The sequence below is a fragment of the Sinocyclocheilus rhinocerous genome, unplaced genomic scaffold, assembly GCF_001515625.1.
Source record: "Sinocyclocheilus rhinocerous isolate Xijiao unplaced genomic scaffold, SAMN03320098_v1.1 scaffold907, whole genome shotgun sequence".
Taxonomy (NCBI): Eukaryota; Metazoa; Chordata; class Actinopteri; order Cypriniformes; family Cyprinidae; genus Sinocyclocheilus; species Sinocyclocheilus rhinocerous.
The window spans coordinates 358,647-376,731 of NW_015662569.1; the positions used below are offsets into that span (position 1 = coordinate 358,647).

Consider the following 18,085-nt stretch of genomic DNA (forward strand, 5'->3'; position numbering starts at 1 on the left):
ACTAAAACTAAAACAATGGAAAAACCCTTAAGATAACATGTAGAAAGAAAAAAACATTTTAAGCGTGCAGAATAACATAAGTGGACTTTGAACGATTAATTGCCGCTTTGAACGATTACGTAATTGTGGCATCCATAATTGTAATTGCGATTAGAAATTCGATCAATTGTGCAGTCCTAATTTGAGTTATTTTAGTAGTTATTTTATTTTTGAGTTATTATTAGGTTATTTGAGTTGCCTTTCTATCAGCTTGAACCAGTCTGGCCGTTCTCCTCTAACCTCTGGCATCATCAAGGCATTTTCGGCCATAGAACTGCCACTCACTGGATATTTTCTCTTTTTCAGAACATCCTCTGTAAACCCTTGAGATGGTTGTGCATAAAAATCCCAGTAGATCAGCAATTTCTGAAATTAGATCTGCTGGTCTGGCCATGCCACATTCAAAGTCACTTGAACCAGCTTTCTTTCTCATTCTGATGCTCAGTTTAAACTTCAACAGGGGTGCGTTTCCCGAAAGCAACTATGGTCGCAAGTTCCGTCGTTACCAATAGATTTCAATGGAACTAACTACCATAGTTAGCTAATGGTGTGTTCAAGTCATGTCGGATAGATCGTATTTACGAGTTGAACGCACATGAACGCCACCACAAAGTAGTTATTACGAGTGGGAAACTCGAAATTTTCTTTAAGCCCCGAGTTTCCGAGTTGGGGGCGTGTCAATGAGAAACATGGCGGAATCGATGGATGCGACGTCTGTAGTTGACGGTAAATTTTTGTTTAAATTAAAATTTTGTTTAGTTGTCCTTTAAAGATTGCCAAAGTAAAACATAAATCACAATACTTATAGGTATTAAGCAGTGACATTGTCAGGCTTTTTATTTACAAAAAATAAGCTTTTTGAATGTGGCAGGATTGTAATATAACAATTAATAACAAGTTTTTATGCGATACAGATTAAAGTGGCTTCATAAATTACTTTTTTAAAATATTAAAAACGCAAAACACACCTGATGCGAATTCTTTGCTCTTCATTTTCTATAAGCAGAGTTAACAGACCCTGTTGTATTTTCTTGTAATTTATTAAAAGAAGGTACACCGCCATCTTGTGCCGACTAAACTGACTTGAACGCACCTGACGTCGTAATTACGACTTGTCAACTCGTAAGTACGAACGTCCCAGGAGGACTTGAACGCAGCATAACAATGCTTTTGGGAAACGCACCCCGGATCGACCATGCCATGCAGTTACTGCTATGTGATTGGCTGATTAGATATTTGCATTAACGAGCAGTTGAACAGGAGTACCTAATAAACCAAGTTGCAGGAGAGTGTATGAAGCATGGATGTTCCTACAGTTCACTGGCTCTCAGTGAATGCATATTTAGAGTTGTACAGTACAGGTGCATCGACGTCTATGAAACTATTTCCGCTATGTTTATCTCAGAGCAGCTTTCATTATGCTACATCAAATGATTTGGAGTTGTGACCATGTTTAGGTTTAGCAAAACCTTACTGTTTAGAGCATCGGCTACTGTTCTGTGCAATATTAATACAACATACTGTGGGTATTATTTGATCGCTTTAATTGTGGAGTCTAAATTCCAAGTATTAAACATATCCTGGCACGACACCTCTGATCACAAATAAGGACAACAACGTTTCTTTATTTTCTCTTTACAAGAACCCTTTAAATAAGAAGCTCACATGTAGAAGACAACATAATGAGAGAGCAGAAAACCCTCACCCCCAACCATAGCTTTAAATAGCAGGAATCAGACTGCACCACAATGGCTGGTTAAATATGGATTAGGAAGAAAAAAAAGATTGCATGCACCATAACAATCTTTCTCATCTTCAAAGAAAATATCATTGCATTTCTGTATTTCTATACACTTTGCTTTCCGATCAAGGTTTCTCTATAGAGTCGTGATAAAGACTTCCTTTGCAACTGTGAAAATATCTAAAAAAATTATGCAACACGATCTGAAAACAGAAGTGTTGTGCGATGCCACTCTGAAACTGAGACAGTTCGTGAGGACAATCAGTCCACTCTCACAGTGCAGTGTTTAATGTCAACAGGGTTTTTGAAGAATAATTACTAGTATCAGCATCCTCAAGGAATTCTTACATATTCTGAATAAACCATTTTAATATTAGGAGGTCATATTTACTGTAACCCTTAACAAAAAATGATTAAGACATGTGTAGAGTGAATGGGATAGTGTGTCGAAATTGTTGTCTCATAATAATACGACCCAAAATCAAGTGAAGCGCCACCCTTTTAGGTCTGTTCGACAGCGTCAGGAACAACATAAGAGATACAAAGTGAGCTCAGGCCTAAGGTGCTCAACAGAGACTGCCCCATGATTCTGTTTTGCCCTGACCCTACATACGTACACCAGCCTCACTGGACTATGTGACCGACTCAATAGACAAATATATATGATCACTGTGACTGTACAACTGCAGCTATTGACTTGATGGTGGCATTTACAACAGCACTTGCAACAACGGGAACATCTCTGGCCACTCTCTGGATGGGTGGGATGTTAGGTCCTTCCAAAGTATCCAGAATACCTGAAACAGAAAGACACAATGACAAAGCCTGTAACACTGCACAACCTTGACTGTAAGCACAGTAGCCCAATAGCTTAGGCTTTTGATCATGACCATTCAACCCACAGTCATCTTTAGTTAGTCCCTGATTGATTTTTAGACATTTTTGAGGGGAATTTGGCACTAACATTAAAAGGTCATACCATAATGTTGCGACTGCAGTGGATACATTTGTACTGCCATCAGTGGACAGGATTGCCTTACATTATTTACATGAGAAGGCAACAAATACATGTAGAATAATGCATGTATAAGCCATAAGACTTCATACAAGACAGAAGACGTTCATCCACAGGTAAGAACAACATGTGCACCATGCTTCAGACAAATGAAAGTGTTCAAACTGGCCTCATTCTGATGGGCTAAAAATAAAAAGGACCACAAACACATACTGTAGGTGCTAAATTGTCTCTAAAATTAGATTTAAAAGGGAATTTCAATTACTAAAGATCACAATAATGCCTTGAAGACATTCTGATGCACCATCTCTTTCATTAAATGATTGCTCTAAAGGGATGGCACACTTACGTTAAATTGCTTATTGTATTAATTTGTTTGATAGTCCTTCAGTAAGCAATTCAGTGCTCCAGTGATGTATTTTAAACAGTCCAATTGTTACCTTCCTTAAGTATTTCGGATTTAACTGCATTTGCCATGAGAGTGATATAATTGATACTTACTTTATATATTACAAAGTAATATTGCAATTATTTTAATGCAACTTTTATTTTATTTGTAATTCTTCTTCATATGGTGACTCATGATAAGACTATTAATACATTCCTTTGCATCATCACTCAAAAAATGCTCATGGATGTCTCTGCATGCATGTATTAAAATGTTTAATAAAATGTTTTGTATAAAAATATGTTTAAGCAAATACTGCTGTATATTACTATGTATTGTTATATTAGTGCATATGAATGAACAATGTACAAATATGAATAAATGTTTCTTTGTGTTCATTTAACACTGAAAAGTGAGGAAATGTGTTTTTTATTTCTGATTATTTTTACTAGATTTTAACTGTGCTTTTAATGGTATTAACATGTGAAATTTATTAATTTTTTTAGCTCGCTCTCAGACTCATGTCTTACCTTCAACCATCTTATGGTAAGCAAAGTGCAGATAGAGCAGAAAAAGCATGTGAAGAGCAGCCAGGGTCCCACACAAGAAGAGGCGAGGAGTCTGACCAACAGTACGGGAAATCAGCACAGCCACCTGTGAGAAAGACAACAAATCAATGAAGATAAAATATGATATGGTGACTACACATCTTACAGTAATACATGCATAATCTTAGCCCTCGTTCATTTTTTCTTTACCATGCGTAGAGTAGAGAGTCCTCCAATCACCAGCCAGAGAATGTAGAAGAGCGAGTGGAAGTGGACATTGTAAGTGATGAAAAGGACCATACAGTGGCCAAAAAGACCATAACCCTGAAAACAAAGATAATATGAGACACCCACTCTAAACAAACCGTAAGCTAAACAGCCCTAACATGAAGTGGGCATGTCATATACTCTCTTCATGGGTAATGTGAGGTACTTACTAGCAAAGACAACATCTGCAGCATGGTAATCTGAGCGTTGCACAGGTAAGCAAGGAAATAGATGAAGGAAGACACTCCCAGCCAGTATCCAAAACAGGTTCCAATGGCAGTTCCCATCAGCGTACCCTCTCTCTGTTTCAACAACCAAACAAAAATATTTGATCATAAGGGTGAGCGATATAGCTATTTTTGATTGTGGACGATTAAAATGTCTCCATGATCTGCTTTTGAAGAAATATCGTAGTATCGTGCTGCAGCGCACATTCTATCAGTTGCAGTTCAGGCGCCTCCATCTCAATATACTGTTTGACGCGGCATACATTCACATCTAATGTTAACTCAGCTCTAGAGTTACACTCATAGGACACTGCACTTATTCGCAATCACAGAAGTACATTATTTGCATGTGCTTTAAAGCCTTGCCAGTTAAACGTTTCATTTGTGTGCTGTTCTGACATGCGCTTTTTACATACACCTGAAGCGCGCACACACTAAAAAGCCTGTCAAATAGTGCCTGATTACCGGACTAAGTTATCTTTCGCGTCTGATTGTTCTAATACTGTCAAAAACACACAAGGTTTACATATAAACACAGTTGTTATGTCTAAAGTGAAAGTAAACTGTTGAGAGAAAAACGGATGCATGCCTGTGTATTAGATGCGCGCAGGTCTTAAAGTGACAGCAGACTAATGGTACTAAACATGCTGCCGCTTGTCATTAAAGGGATAGTTCACCCCAAAAATTTAATTTCTGTCATTATTTACTCACTCTCATGTTGTCCCAAACCTGTATTAATTTCTTTCTTGTGCTGAACACAAAAGAAGATATTTGAAGAATGTGGGTAACCAAACAGTTGCTGGTCCCCATAGACTTTTGGCGCTTTTCCACTGCGTGGTACGACTCGGCTCGGTACGGCTCAGTACGGCACGGCACGGTTCGGCTCGGCACGGTTTGCGTTTCCACTGCAGTTCAGTACCGCTTTAGAGTGACAGAAGAAAGAAATTCATTCAGGTTTAAAAAAACTTTATAGAGAATAAATCATAACAGAATTTTCATTTTTGGCTGAACTATCCCTTTAAAGTTAATAAAACAACAACAAAACACAAAGAGAAAAATCATGCACTGCTCTTGACTGAAGAACTTTAGTACAGTTGCTTTAATAAGAATTAATGTATAATTTATACAGTGAAGTGTATATAGTGTTTTATTTTTATATTTGTTCATTCAATTTCTTGAAAGCTACTGCTAAATGTACAGTACTTGAGAAATATTTGTATATTATGTGTATTTGTAATGTGTCTTTGCTCTTATTTTATTTTAAAACAGGGAAATTAGTTTGGCTGTACTGCTCAGACAACCAAAATGACAAAGAATCGTGATTTTCCTGAAACCCCCCCCAAAAAAAACATTGTGATATGATATTTTGCCATATCACCCACCCATATTTGATTAAAAAATACATAAAAAATCACAATGTGAAATTTTGACAAAGACAAACGTGTGGAAAGTTGCTTACAATGACGGTTCCTGATGTCTTCATGCCATGGAGCAGAATAGCCACCATTGTGAACACCAGCATCATTGGTCCATACAGCTCTCCAGCAACTTTCTGGGTTTAAAAGATAAAAAAAAAAAAAGAACTAATGAAGAAAAAGTACTCATAACTGCTGTTACAAGTCTGCACTGGCCAGTTTAGCTTTTCAAAAAGCTCAAAACTACATAAAATGTGCGGTGACAATGAGGAAAAGACATGCAGATATGCAAAATACAAGTAAAGAGAATAAAATTAAATAAACCTGTAAAGCTTGCAATAGAAAATAATAGAATATATTTGTTTACACACTAAAACCCCTAATAATTAGTAAGATGATAAAACTATTTAAATGCTTAGTTTTATGATCAAAGCTCTTTAGTTTTAATTGTGGGGGGGCAAAACATATAATGCAACGCAATACAATGACGACTGATAAATGAACAAATAAACATTCCTCAAAAGCCTGATGATCATATTTGATACTCACATTTTAACACGATTTTTCTAAAAAAAATAATGTATAGATAATCAAGTTGCTTCAGTCCAGTAAGTGTTCATCTTGTAATAAAACTTTTCCTTTAAAAATCTGTAAAAATCTAACAGCAAAAAGACATGTGTACCATAACTTTTTTACAACTATACTAAAAGACCTTTTACTTACTAAAAGTATAAATTCACAGTCAGTTAACAGAAGAAATGTAGTCGATTATGTACAACAAGTTTTAACTATGTTGATCATTTAGAGGCCTTAGAAATTTGTGTTTCAAATATGATACAGTGGGCTTTATAGGGATAATAATATTAATCTCTCTCGCTCAAGGATGCCACACCCCTGCTCTTCCAATACAATTAAACTTGCTTTCTGTTGTGTATTGCTTACAGCTAAAATGATCAAGTGTCTTACCTGTGGAAAGTTGATCATTCGGACTGGGATCAAGGATTCGATCAACCTGTGGATCAAGCAGTTGGTTAACTGAACCAGAATCAGTGATGCTGCAGCAAAAGACATCGCAAAACCGCTGTTAGAAAGCCTGACATGCATCTTACCGGTTTCTGACTTGATTAGGCTCCACATCAAAGTACGGCCGGAGGATGTCAATATTGGCGTAGAGATTAAATGCTTTTGAGGCCTGTTGCTTTCCTGCCTGCCATACCTGTGTGGATACAAGATATATTAGTACTCTCATCTACACAAAGCCAAACAGAACTATTTAAAGGAAAGTTAGACACTTTCCAAAGTGAAAATTGTGTAATATAGATTTCATATCTGCTGTATGGAAAATGTGGTTGATACCTCATTTCATGCTCATGTGAATCATCAAGTGACTGAAACAAGTTCCTAGCCCTCACCTAGACTTGTGCCGGTATTTGGTAATGCGATATATCACGGTAATGAATATGCACGATATTGTTATCGTGGGCACTTCTAAATACCGTGAATAATTATATATTACAAATTATTCCGAATTTTGAATGCATTTTAAAAATACTTTTCCCATCAACTGGTCAAAATGCACAACACCGCTGTATGCTGCGTGAAAGATGCGTGCGCACTCTGATGTAAACAATCGAGGACCAGAAGCACATGGCGGAACATGTGAGAGACGCTCTGGATGAATAGCTGCTGCCTCGGCTGTCACCTCCTCCTCCTCCTTCATACGCTGATGCATCTCCCCCATATCCTCAAAGCTGGAACCAGAGGTGTCATCCATATTCTCCATGTCGATCACTGCCGAGCCACTGCCCTGGGGTCAGTCACATTAAAGAACCAACGCTGTGTTAAAAAGTCTCACTCTAATTTTGTGAAAAACTCATGAAGCCAACTACACATTTGTAATACGGTAGAGAATGTGATGATGTAGCATACAGGATATGTTTATTTAGCGCACACTTTACTAAAGACCATGATATATTGTGGATGTTAAACTGCAATAATGTTCTTTTAAACATTGTATAATGGTAATACCGTGGTTATTTGTATATATGCCAGTCTAACAGCATGTTTCTGAGCTTTTTTTTTTGTTCAATCATTTGCCTCCTCCACTTATACTAGCCTATATGTACAAAATTGTTTACCACAATAGCTATATCACATCGTTGAGTCGTTAGCTTATTATAATTCATGCAAAATAGAGGAATATGCAAATTGTGAATGAATATAGAGTGAAATATACATAGTACCACCACAACAATTTCAAGCGTTCGAGGTCAGACTAAGCCAAGCGCACTAAGCTTGATTAAGAGAGAAAAAACATGCGTGTATTTCAGAAGTTATGTCACTGTAATAATGATGAGCTGAGGTGAATTAACGTTACCTGGATAATGTTGTTGTCTTCAAAACTACCCCATGGCTCCGTATTCGTGTTTGTGCTTCCTTGTGATGCCGACATTGTTTTGCACAAACAGGTTCAAGAATATAACAATAAAGGTTAGCGGCTAGAATGTCAAGATGTTACTGTCTATCGTTTGATTCTGGTGCTCATTGTAGTTTCGCAATAAAATGGTTTGTGTGAATTGTTTTGCCAGCTGTACGGAGCTACGCTAAAATATTGACGTGATGACGACGAAACGTCTGACGCTACTTCCGCCAATAAAAGCGCAGATCAAAACTTCCGCATTTGATCAGTCTTGGAACATTCTTCTAATATTTTCATGTTAACTCGTATTTAACCACATAGATATTAATTACCTACAAAACATTGTCGTTTTAAAGTGTCAACATCGGGTAAGTATACTATGTCATGTCAAAATAAAAGTCATGTGACGTGTTCTCGTGTGTGGTGTTTTGTGATATATCTTTTTTCTCATTTTATTTGAAATTGTGAAATAACAAATTTCTTATTTGCTTACCTTTCTGAATTAAATAAAAAAAATAAATAAATAAATAAAATGGACTGGGTAGAGGATTGCATAATTATTTCGAACAAACAGATTTGATTAACCAAATGTTCGTGTTCAGCATTTAAAACCTCCATCCACACATGCATCGTTAAAAACTCTTCTTGCTCAAGGCACGTATATTAATTAAAATATCTGAAATCGTTGCTTTTAGATTTTTATGTATTTTTATTTATTTATTTACAAATTGTTTCCACATGCCACTAGATGGTAGCATTACATTTGAGAACAAAAATTGAGAACGCAATAAAGGGGCGGTAATGCACCAATAAGATGGATGCCAACAGCCCTTAAAAAAAAAGAAGAAGAAGAAGTATCGCGAGATGATGGTCTCACGTGATTCTCCAAAGCGCCTTTGACATTAGCCTCACGACACGAGCGGCGTAGCGCATGAGGGGATGCGGCACTGCGTTCTCGCAGAAGCCTTTATTATATTAACATCACCTTCGCTTCCAAGGTCAACAGGTAGTCCAGGTATGTACACATCGAGACTCCACAATGACATGTTTGTTTTGAGAAATGATTTGACTTTTAGCTAATGCGGCGTCGGAATGTTAATCTGGGTTAGTGGAGGTTGAGTGCATGCGAGCTCGCTATATTTGTAACCAGTCAGACCTTCTTCTGTATTGTTACGGTGATATGTTTAAAATCTCGATAAATGTATACTTATGAGAATCGATTTAATGACAAGTTTAAAAGTATATATTTTTATGAATTGATATCAGTTCACTGTGTCCTCGGCAATGTGACACATAAAAAGGGGGCTACAGACGGGCGACCTGTAGAATATATTTTCAATGTCCACTTCAGATATTGAGGTTTTTTTAAAGGGGTCATATGATGCTGCTAAAAAGAACATTATTTTGTGTATTTGGTGTAATGAAATGTGTTTATGCGGTTTAAAGTTAAAAAAACACATTATTTTCCACATACTGTACATTATTGTTTCTCCTCTATGCCCCGCCTTTTTGAAACGCGTCGATTTTTACAAAACTAATCGGTCTGAAAAGCGAGGTGTGCAACTTTTCCAGGAATCTTAAGAATTTTGCCGTTGAGACACTGTAAGGCCACAGCTGAAGTTGTTTGATATGGGTTTTATACTACCAGTAAAAAGTTTGTACTGAATGTTTTCCACACCAGATTATAATAACTGCTGTGAATCACTAGAACTATGGAAAAACAGTGTTTGAATGGATGCATGCCATGTTTTATAGTATGAGGTGCTCTGTACAGTATTAAAGGAGTTCACATAAATGCTGGACGCATAACGTTTGTATTTCCCTGTCTAACTTGTAAATAAAAAAAAAAGAAAATGTAATCAAAATAATATTTATTTGAAGAAATTAATAAAATATTTATATTTAGCTGCAAAAATATTTGCATATATTTCAGTTGGGGGTTCGGTGTCTTGCTCAAGGGCATAATCATAATACTAATCATAAGCATAATCCTTTGGAGCAAAAGGTTTTTAAGATTATGAGAATCAGTTTTGATTGGTACTCTGTACAATGCGATTTAATTATAGCAAATTAAACTTGCACAAAATAATGGATATTAAGTGAAAGAAAGGTTTACACAGTTTTTACTAAAATTCACATAACTGGATGATAATTGGCCAGCAGGTTAAAAACTATCAGACCAATTATCACAGTTTCCAAATAAATCAAGGTTTTTTTAAAGTTTTTTTTTTTTTTTTGTTGCTAATAACTAATTGTTACAATTTTTGCCACCATAAACGGTTTTAAAATGTAAACAAATTGAAGACTAAAAACTGAAATGCAGTTATGCCATATTTAAAATGTAATTTACTTACCCTCGTTCTAAACCATTATGATTTTTTTTTCTTCTGTGGAGCATGATAGATTTTTAAAATTATATTATAAGTAGTAGTAGTAGTAGTATTTGGAACATCAATGGAAACCCAAAACTGTTTGGTTAGCAACATTTCAAATGATGATCATGTCTGAGTGAACAATGCTTTGAACCAGTCATTTGCGAATAGAGAACGAAGTGATTGATTTTAGCTGGTGTGTTTTGTTTGTCCCGCAGCATGTCACTCATGGGGCAGAGAGAAAAGGCTGCCCTCAGGCAGTGCATTCAGGCCCGGGCCCAGCTGGAGGAGGCCCTCGCTGGGGTCATCAAAGCTGAAGTTCAGCTTAGGAGCAACTCCAGAGAGGTGAGATACGGCAACGTTTTTGTGCTGTGCGTTTTCAGTGCCATTAAGTAAAGATATGAAGTACTGGTCTATTTTTAATCTTTTATTTATATACTTAACTCTTAAATCATGCTTGTGTTATTAACAGTTTAGTGTCTCAGTTATAAACATTATTTATCTTTTCTAGTAGGTGTGAACAGTGAACACTGACTTCATTAAACATTGTGGCTTCATAATGTGCTTTGTTCATTTAGTGCACAATGAGATGTTATTGTCTTGTTTGTGTTATAAGCATGAAAACATTCATGCATATGACATAATTTGTCACATAATTTGTCAATAATTACTATTTAGATGCAGGTACAGTAGTCTAAAAGGAGTAGGGCTTACTAGACCACAGCTAAACAAGTTCAGAAGTATTAACAATTGAGAAATTGTTTAAGAAATAGTTAGTAGACAAGTATATAGGATTTACACTCATTCACTTAAGCTCTGTTGAAAACCTCAATGGGTTTCCCCACAATCTCTCAAAACTGAATAAGGACCCTGTTTCTATTATTGTAGACCTCAGATCGTTGCAGGCTGTCCTTCCGCGGAGGTGGTGACTTCCTAGGAGGTGGTGACTTCTTAATTCACCACAGCAGGAGTTTTAAAAGCTGCTTGGCATCTGAGTGCTTTCAAATCAAAGGCAGACGTGACAGGACTCGCACCTGCTAGCATTCACGCGTATGTGCCTCTGTCTGCTTACTCACAGGTGAAGTCTCAGCTGCACAGCTGTATCAGTAGACATCTGGAGACCCTCCGCTCTCGTGAGGTCTGGCTGCTGGAGCAGATTGATCTGGTGGAGCAGCTCAAAGGAGAAACTTTACATCAGCAGCTACAGCAGCTTCATTTGGTGAGTTTTAAGGAATTTTACTGAGCATTATTACATTTTCAGTTTGGACAAGAAGTGATAATTTGTACACACAGCCATCTGTCAGTCAGGAAAATTGAGCTGTTATTGCTGAGAGAGTATAGTTTTTTTTTTTTTTTTTTCCAAAGTCAAGACTAAAATAAAACAGTACAGGTACTTTTAGATCTGTATTACAAAGCAACAATTCTGAGAAATGTAATCTAAATATTGACTCTGAAAACTGAAACTCCAATTTAAAGGAGAAGCTGTTCTGCTTTAGTTAAGTTACTGTAAGGCTGAAATGATTGTTCTCTCATGGTTTTTTATAGCTCAAAGGCCAGTTTGACATCCTCATTCATCAGCTGGAGTACTCTAGTAGTAACAATCTTGCCACCCAGCTCACCAACTGCCTGGAAAAGTAAGAACCAGATCGACCTTTCTAGAATGATTTTGTTTTGTATATCTGCTTCAGCATGTTAAATGACTGTTTACACGTCAAGATAGTCAGCAGAGGTAATGTAGTGGTTTAAATCTCTCTGTGAATCTCCAAGCAATCTAAAATAATTTTCAACCACAAACTGTCTATGTAGATGTTGGAAATGTCTTGGATGATAATGGGTTTAAAACTCGTCTTTTGTCATTCCAGGCTTTCTTCTCTCAATCTGACTCCGGAAGAAACCCCAGAGATGAGTTTCCAAGCAGATGCACGCAGCTTGCGCCAGGCTATCACATCCTTTGGGACCATTTCCACCCAGGTTTGTGGAATTGCAGACTTGGACACCAAGGCTTGTGGTTAATGTAGATTGATAGCTGTAAAAAGAAATCCAGTAAAAATGCTAGTTTTTATAGTATGGTAACTGCCATTTAGGGCTAAAACAGTCCTAATATTTTTAGTCTTTTGACAATATATCTCAATGTTTGATCTAAAATGGCTTCAATTTGAATGATTTTTGTCTAAATTTTGACCAAACATTCACCGTAGCCAAGTAGATTCAAATAGTTTAATGCAAGAACTATAATACAGCAATAATCATTGAAAAAATAATCAAAGCATGTTTTCAAAACTGTTTTCATTAGATGAAAGCATGATGTTTAATCGCTTTTATTCATATGCACCAGTAAAAACAATACATGGTAATAAACAGAAGTGTTTATCCATACATTGAATTATTTTAATATACTGACACTGTTTACATACTTCTGATGTACTCCATGTGCTTGCATTACTTCCGACAACAGTACAAATGAATTCTGAACTTTCTTGCTCCTGTGTTCAGTGCAAACAACCTAAAGCAGTTTAGGCAATGGATGTGTCTGATGTAGACATGTTGTGAGACTTAAGTGAACATTTTCTGACAGAACATATTGTCCAGTTATTAACATTTGATTGAAATGTCCACTGACTTTTGACAGGATCACAGTGTAGCTGGGGAGAATAGAGTGTGTCAAAATACTATGTCCTCATACCATTGCTATAAATAGACCTGTGCACTCTTACACAAAGCACCCGCATTCATAACTCTTCTCTGCTGCTGCAGATGGAGACCTCATACTCTTCTGAGAGACCGAGGCTTCTCCAGGACTGCCCAGTTTCTTGCAAGAGACAGGTTTGTTTTTGATGTTACACTTGGCCTATGTAGCTTCCTGCTTGTTCATTTGCATCCATTGTAAAATACCTATCTTGTTTACATAGAAAGTAGCTCCTGAATGGGCCACACCTCTGGCTGAGTGGCTTCTAGGGAACCGTTCAGTAAGCAGTGCTCCAACAGGACACCACTTCAGCACAAACTCCCAGGACTGGCTGCTTGTTTCCAAGGAATCTCAGGTAAACTGTAAAATAATTTTATTTTTCTCGTGTAACCATTGTCGTCACAGACACATTGAGCGTAGCTGGTACAGGTCTCGTTGGCTTTGCAGGTGGTCACAATATAAGAACAGATATGTGACCCACTTGTTAAGAACCACTGTGTTATTCACGTGACTGTAGCCAAAGCGCTACTGCTGTCAAATTGTCTTTAGGAAATGGCCCATTTTTTTTTATTTCCACTTTACAGGAAGAGCGACAGTTACCTGCCTTTGACTTCCAAAAAGCTTGGGGCCAGCTTCAAGACCTGGAGTCGTGGCTTCTGAAGGAGAAATTGCCAGTTCGTGAACGAACCTGTAGCGGAAGCTCAACCTTCTCGATTGAGATGATCGAGGAAAGCGACTTAAATCTGGATGAGGTGGAAGTGGAAGACCAGCAGGAAAAAGGGGACGACACTGTTGAGGAAGAAGAACTCAGCAAGTGGCTCTTCAGCCCAAGCCTGTTCAAGCAAGATAAGACCAGCCCGGTGTCAGATGCTGACCGCTTCAAGCAGATCATCAAACCCTTTTTCGAGAGCTTCTCCTCCAGCGATTGGCTACTAAAGTCCGACTGCAGCTCTTGCTGTGCCACACGCAGCGCTGCCATGGAAATCGAGACCCTAGGAAAGCTCAAGTGCCTAAAGACTCCACCTTCATCCGCTGCCAGCACTCCAATCACCAGTCCAGAAACCATCGAAATGTGGCTTCACAAGACCATCCCTATCGAGACCACCTGCAAAGCCAACGAGACCTGTACCAGCTACGCTCAATGTGTCTGTGACGACAATTGTGGAAAAGAGGCCCTTAGTGCTTGGCTCCTCAAGAAAGAGGATCGAGATAAGAATGGTGTTCCCGTCAATAAGAATGCCCCAAACAAAGCCTCCAGCCAGCAGCAGAAGGTTCAAGCCATCCTAGAGACGTGGCTGCACCCGAGCAACAGTGCCAAGTCCCCTGCCCTGTCGTCCCTCTCTGCCTGGGTGACCCCGTACATCAAAACCTCAGACTCTGAGAGCTCCACACAGGAGCCTTTGCAGAACTGGCTTTTGCCAGCGATGAAGCACATAAGCACAACCACTGAGACGCCAAATGAGCCAAAGAGTGAGAACCATGAAGAGCGAGACAGCAAGAACATCGAGGAGGACAAATGGCTTCTACGCAAGCGGGTGAGCGCACAGGTGAGACTGATATCTGTTGCTGTCCAGCACAATATAAATATATTAATTGTCATCAATTACTCACATTCATGTCATTCCAAACCAATATGACTTTCATTCATCTTCAAAATACAAATAAAGAATTTTAATCAAAGCTTAATGAAGCACATAAGCACAACCACTGAGACGCCAAATGAGCCAAAGAGTGAGAACCATAAAGAGCGAGACAGCAAGAACATCGAGGAGGACAAATGGCTTCTACGCAAGCGGGCGAGCGCACAGGTGAGACTGATATCTGTTGCTGTCCAGCACAATATAAATATATTAATTGTCATCAATTACTCACATTCATGTCATTCCAAACCAATATGACTTTCATTCATCTTCAAAATACAAATAAAGAATTTTAATCAAAGCTTCTGAAGTGACACAATGGCTTTATATAATCACCTAATTCAGGATTTTATTCACGTATAAACATTGATCAACACATATATTTGGGGCCCATCAAATATGGTAAACGCAAGCTCAACCACACTTGCTTGACACGACACGATGATTGGATTACTTTTAAAATGCCTTTATGAACTTTTTTTGAAGAGTCAAAGTTTTGGTTGCTCGGACTTTCAATGGAGGAACAGAAATCTCAGGTTTCATTAAAAATATCATCTTTTGTGTTTCATTGAATATGATTTCACTTTTTGAACTTTAGTTAGTGTGTATTGTGTTGCTGTTAGAGCATAAACAACATCTGCAAAGTTACAACGCTCCGAGTTCAATGCAAAGGGAGATCTTTTCTTTTAAAGGGGTCATATGATGCTATTTTAAAGATCATTATTTGGTGTAACAGAATGTTGACATGCTTTAATGTTCAAAAAACACATTGCTGGTCGGGACCACAACGAGCTTCTTCCTGGGTTTGTGACATCACTATCCCCGATGTTTACATAAACCCCGCCGCTGGGATCACACAACTACCCGTAATGGTAAGGGGGCGTGATGTTTCTGGACAATGTGCACTAGGCGGTTAGCGAATCACAAACACATTGAGCCCGCTAACCAATCAGAGCCCATTGTGTATTTCAGAGGGAGGGGCTTCATAGAACCAGGATCTCAACGGACCGTTTTGACGAGAAAGGAAACAGGTGTAGAATAAGGGTAAAATATGTGAAAATAATGCGTTTTTTTTAAAACGAAGCATGAACACGTTTCACTGCACCCCATAAATACAATCAAGCTTTCGAAAAAAGCTGATCAACCACCCCTTTTAATAATAAATGAAAGTCTTATGGGTTTGGAACAACATGAATTGATGACAATTTTCATTTTTGAGTGAACTATCCCTTTTACGTCCATAGTATTAGGGTTTGAGAATGTCATTTTTAAAATTTGGTGCATTTCATTTACATAATTTTTTTCAAATACATTATTCATATTCATAAATATTATATATACATACACCTCATAGCATGTTTTCCTGTGGTTTGTCCAGGAAAGGCTAGGCCTACCCACAGTATGTGACCTGTTTTCCTGTATGAAGCTCAGTGGGGACAAAGAACAGTGGCTACATCAAACAGCTACACAGGTGAGAAACTAACATAAATATGAGCATTTTCAAAAGTAGAGCTGTTTTTTTTTTTCTATTCAGAGAAAGTAAAACCATTTTCTCTTCTGTTTTTCAGATATGAATGCAACATCCATTGGCTTTTGGAGATTGACTCCAGTGCTATTTAATCACTTATTATTGCACAATATTTTTCTTCAGTGCTCTTTAGGGATTCATTCTCTCTATCTCATATCTTCTGGAGATTGAAAGGGTGATCTGGACTAAAGGTCCTGTCCAGGAGGCAAGGCTTTTGGTACACCATCACTTGAGGACGGATTAGTCATTTTGCCCTTTTATTGGCTTAACACAGTTAAATTCCAGTAATGTGGAGGAGACCAATGTGTTTATATTAGAATTCACTAATGTGATTTAGAAATCACGAGGAAATGGACCAGATTGGTGCATTAAAAAAAACAAATACTTTTTCCCCCTATGGAGGCGTAGTGGGGGAGGGGATTTGAAAAGAACAAACAAAAAATAAATCTATATTTAAATCACGCACAATTACAGCTTTTACTATTCACGTTTCAGAACTCAGTCCTGCTCATATAGAGGAAGTCATGCCTTAAAGCAGAGAATGATTTCCTCCAATTCTTTGAATATATATTTATATAGAATTTTACTATTTTCTCAAGTATAGAATGAGCTTCCCTTGCAGTTTATTTTACTTTATTTCAATTATTAAATTCTATACTTTAGTAGCACATAAAACTCATATACCGGCGAAACAGCATAACTTGTTATTGAAACCTCGAGAAGTCTGAGAACTCGTGCCTGACATCGAATGTGTTGCAATGCTTGCTGTCAGTCCACCTCCTTGTACGTGTGGAAAACAATCTTATCATAGTTTGCCATTTCTGCGGTGTCATGGGCTACAGCAGCCGACGTTTGTGTGGTCTTTATGTTAGGCAACAACTTGTGGTAAATGTTTAGAATAGAATCAATATAGTTCTTTTTAAATTGAATTGCTCATATAATAACCACTGGTATCGCTTGATGCCTCTGCTGTGAACCACCGTGTCAACATAAAAGACACTTGCAGAGCAAAGGCTACATGTGAAACTGGTTCAAAAATTAAACCGCTTCTTTTAGATAGAATAAATAAGTTCATCATAATGTCATCTCATGTTCCAGTCTTTCGCTTAGTAATGGACTTTTTTTCTGTCAGCATGTGCCAGTGTTGGACTGCAGTATTGCACATGTACACATATGTAGGTTAAGTGATCTCTAATGCTTTGATCCTTGTCAACTGAATAAATAAAAGTACATAAATGTGTTTCCTGTCATAAAGTGACTGATTTCAAGTTTCTGTTTCCTAACACACAGTAAACGTTAATGCTCACAGAAAGAGGAACCTAAACAGAAAAGAAAATGCCATGGAGTCATATAAACCTCATTTCAACAACATCTCAACATTATAGTGAACACTGGTGTCCATTAACAGAGTGCTGATGGAATGACAAGGCAATGTATCCAAGCATCATTTCCTACATTCATAATTACCAAATATTACAGCAAAGATATTTGAGTAAGCACTCATTATCTGTTTCTAGTGCAAAGTTTTGTTCTGTTCCAACACATGCTTTTAAACTCACAGTTGGTTATATTATAGACTGCATGATTGCTGAATGTATTACAAACATTGAAAACAAGCAACGACTGGCTGCATAGGTTATATACACACACACCTGATAATCTATCAGTTACATTAATGGACAGTTAAGTTTAACCTTTATCCAAAATAAGTTTTAATAAATAGTTTCAAATATTACTCATATTTAATCTTAATATATTTTTAGGAGACCGTCATGAATCTGAAGCCTCAAAGAGCAGTTC

The 18,085-nt window shown here is 37.5% G+C and overlaps 2 protein-coding genes across 3 annotated transcripts; one reads left to right on the forward strand and one right to left on the reverse strand.

The window, feature by feature from the left end:
- Positions 1–1,644: 1,644 nt before the first annotated feature.
- LOC107728076 (protein YIPF3-like) lies at positions 1,645–8,391 on the reverse strand. The gene is made up of 9 exons (XM_016538148.1): positions 8,018–8,391; positions 7,288–7,447; positions 6,750–6,882; positions 6,607–6,652; positions 5,685–5,777; positions 4,169–4,300; positions 3,942–4,055; positions 3,714–3,837; positions 1,645–2,577 (listed from the first exon to the last, which is right to left on the reverse strand). The coding sequence occupies exons 1-9, from the start codon at positions 8,090–8,092 to the stop codon at positions 2,447–2,449; spliced, it is 1,008 nt and encodes a 335-aa protein (XP_016393634.1). The 5' UTR covers positions 8,093–8,391; the 3' UTR covers positions 1,645–2,446.
- A 513-nt stretch (positions 8,392–8,904) lies between these two features.
- LOC107728073 (nuclear receptor coactivator 4-like) lies at positions 8,905–17,521 on the forward strand. 2 transcript variants are annotated; one of them, XM_016538140.1, is made up of 11 exons: positions 8,906–9,074; positions 10,650–10,776; positions 11,510–11,650; positions 11,977–12,065; positions 12,294–12,402; positions 13,186–13,254; positions 13,341–13,472; positions 13,702–14,550; positions 14,812–14,925; positions 16,136–16,228; positions 16,326–17,521. In XM_016538140.1, exons 2-11 carry the CDS (start codon positions 10,651–10,653, stop codon positions 16,329–16,331), a joined length of 1,728 nt encoding a protein of 575 aa, XP_016393626.1. In that variant the 5' UTR covers positions 8,906–9,074; position 10,650; the 3' UTR covers positions 16,332–17,521. The 2 variants fall into 2 exon arrangements, with proteins under 2 accessions (XP_016393627.1, XP_016393626.1); XM_016538141.1 differs by lacking the exon at positions 14,812–14,925 and having other exon boundaries at positions 8,905–9,074; positions 13,702–14,664.
- Positions 17,522–18,085: the final 564 nt, after the last annotated feature.

What these genes read in the sequence shown, in the direction of transcription:
- LOC107728073 (XM_016538141.1), top strand. Translation starts at nt 10,651, where the DNA reads ATGTCACTCATGGGGCAGAGAGAAAAGGCTGCCCTCAGGCAGTGCATT. An exon ending in AGCTACAGCAGCTTCATTTG is followed by an intron (nt 11,651 to 11,976) that starts GTGAGTTTTAAG and finishes GGTTTTTTATAG; the next exon opens with CTCAAAGGCCAGTTTGACAT. An exon ending in TTGGGACCATTTCCACCCAG is followed by an intron (nt 12,403 to 13,185) that starts GTTTGTGGAATT and finishes CTGCTGCTGCAG; the next exon opens with ATGGAGACCTCATACTCTTC.
- LOC107728076 (XM_016538148.1), bottom strand. Translation starts at nt 8,092, where the DNA reads ATGTCGGCATCACAAGGAAGCACAAACACGAATACGGAGCCATGGGGT. An exon ending in GACTCTCTACTCTACGCATG is followed by an intron (nt 3,838 to 3,941) that starts GTAAAGAAAAAA and finishes TCTTTCTCACAG; the next exon opens with GTGGCTGTGCTGATTTCCCG. An exon ending in TTACCATAAGATGGTTGAAG is followed by an intron (nt 2,578 to 3,713) that starts GTAAGACATGAG and finishes TTTCTGTTTCAG; the next exon opens with GTATTCTGGATACTTTGGAA.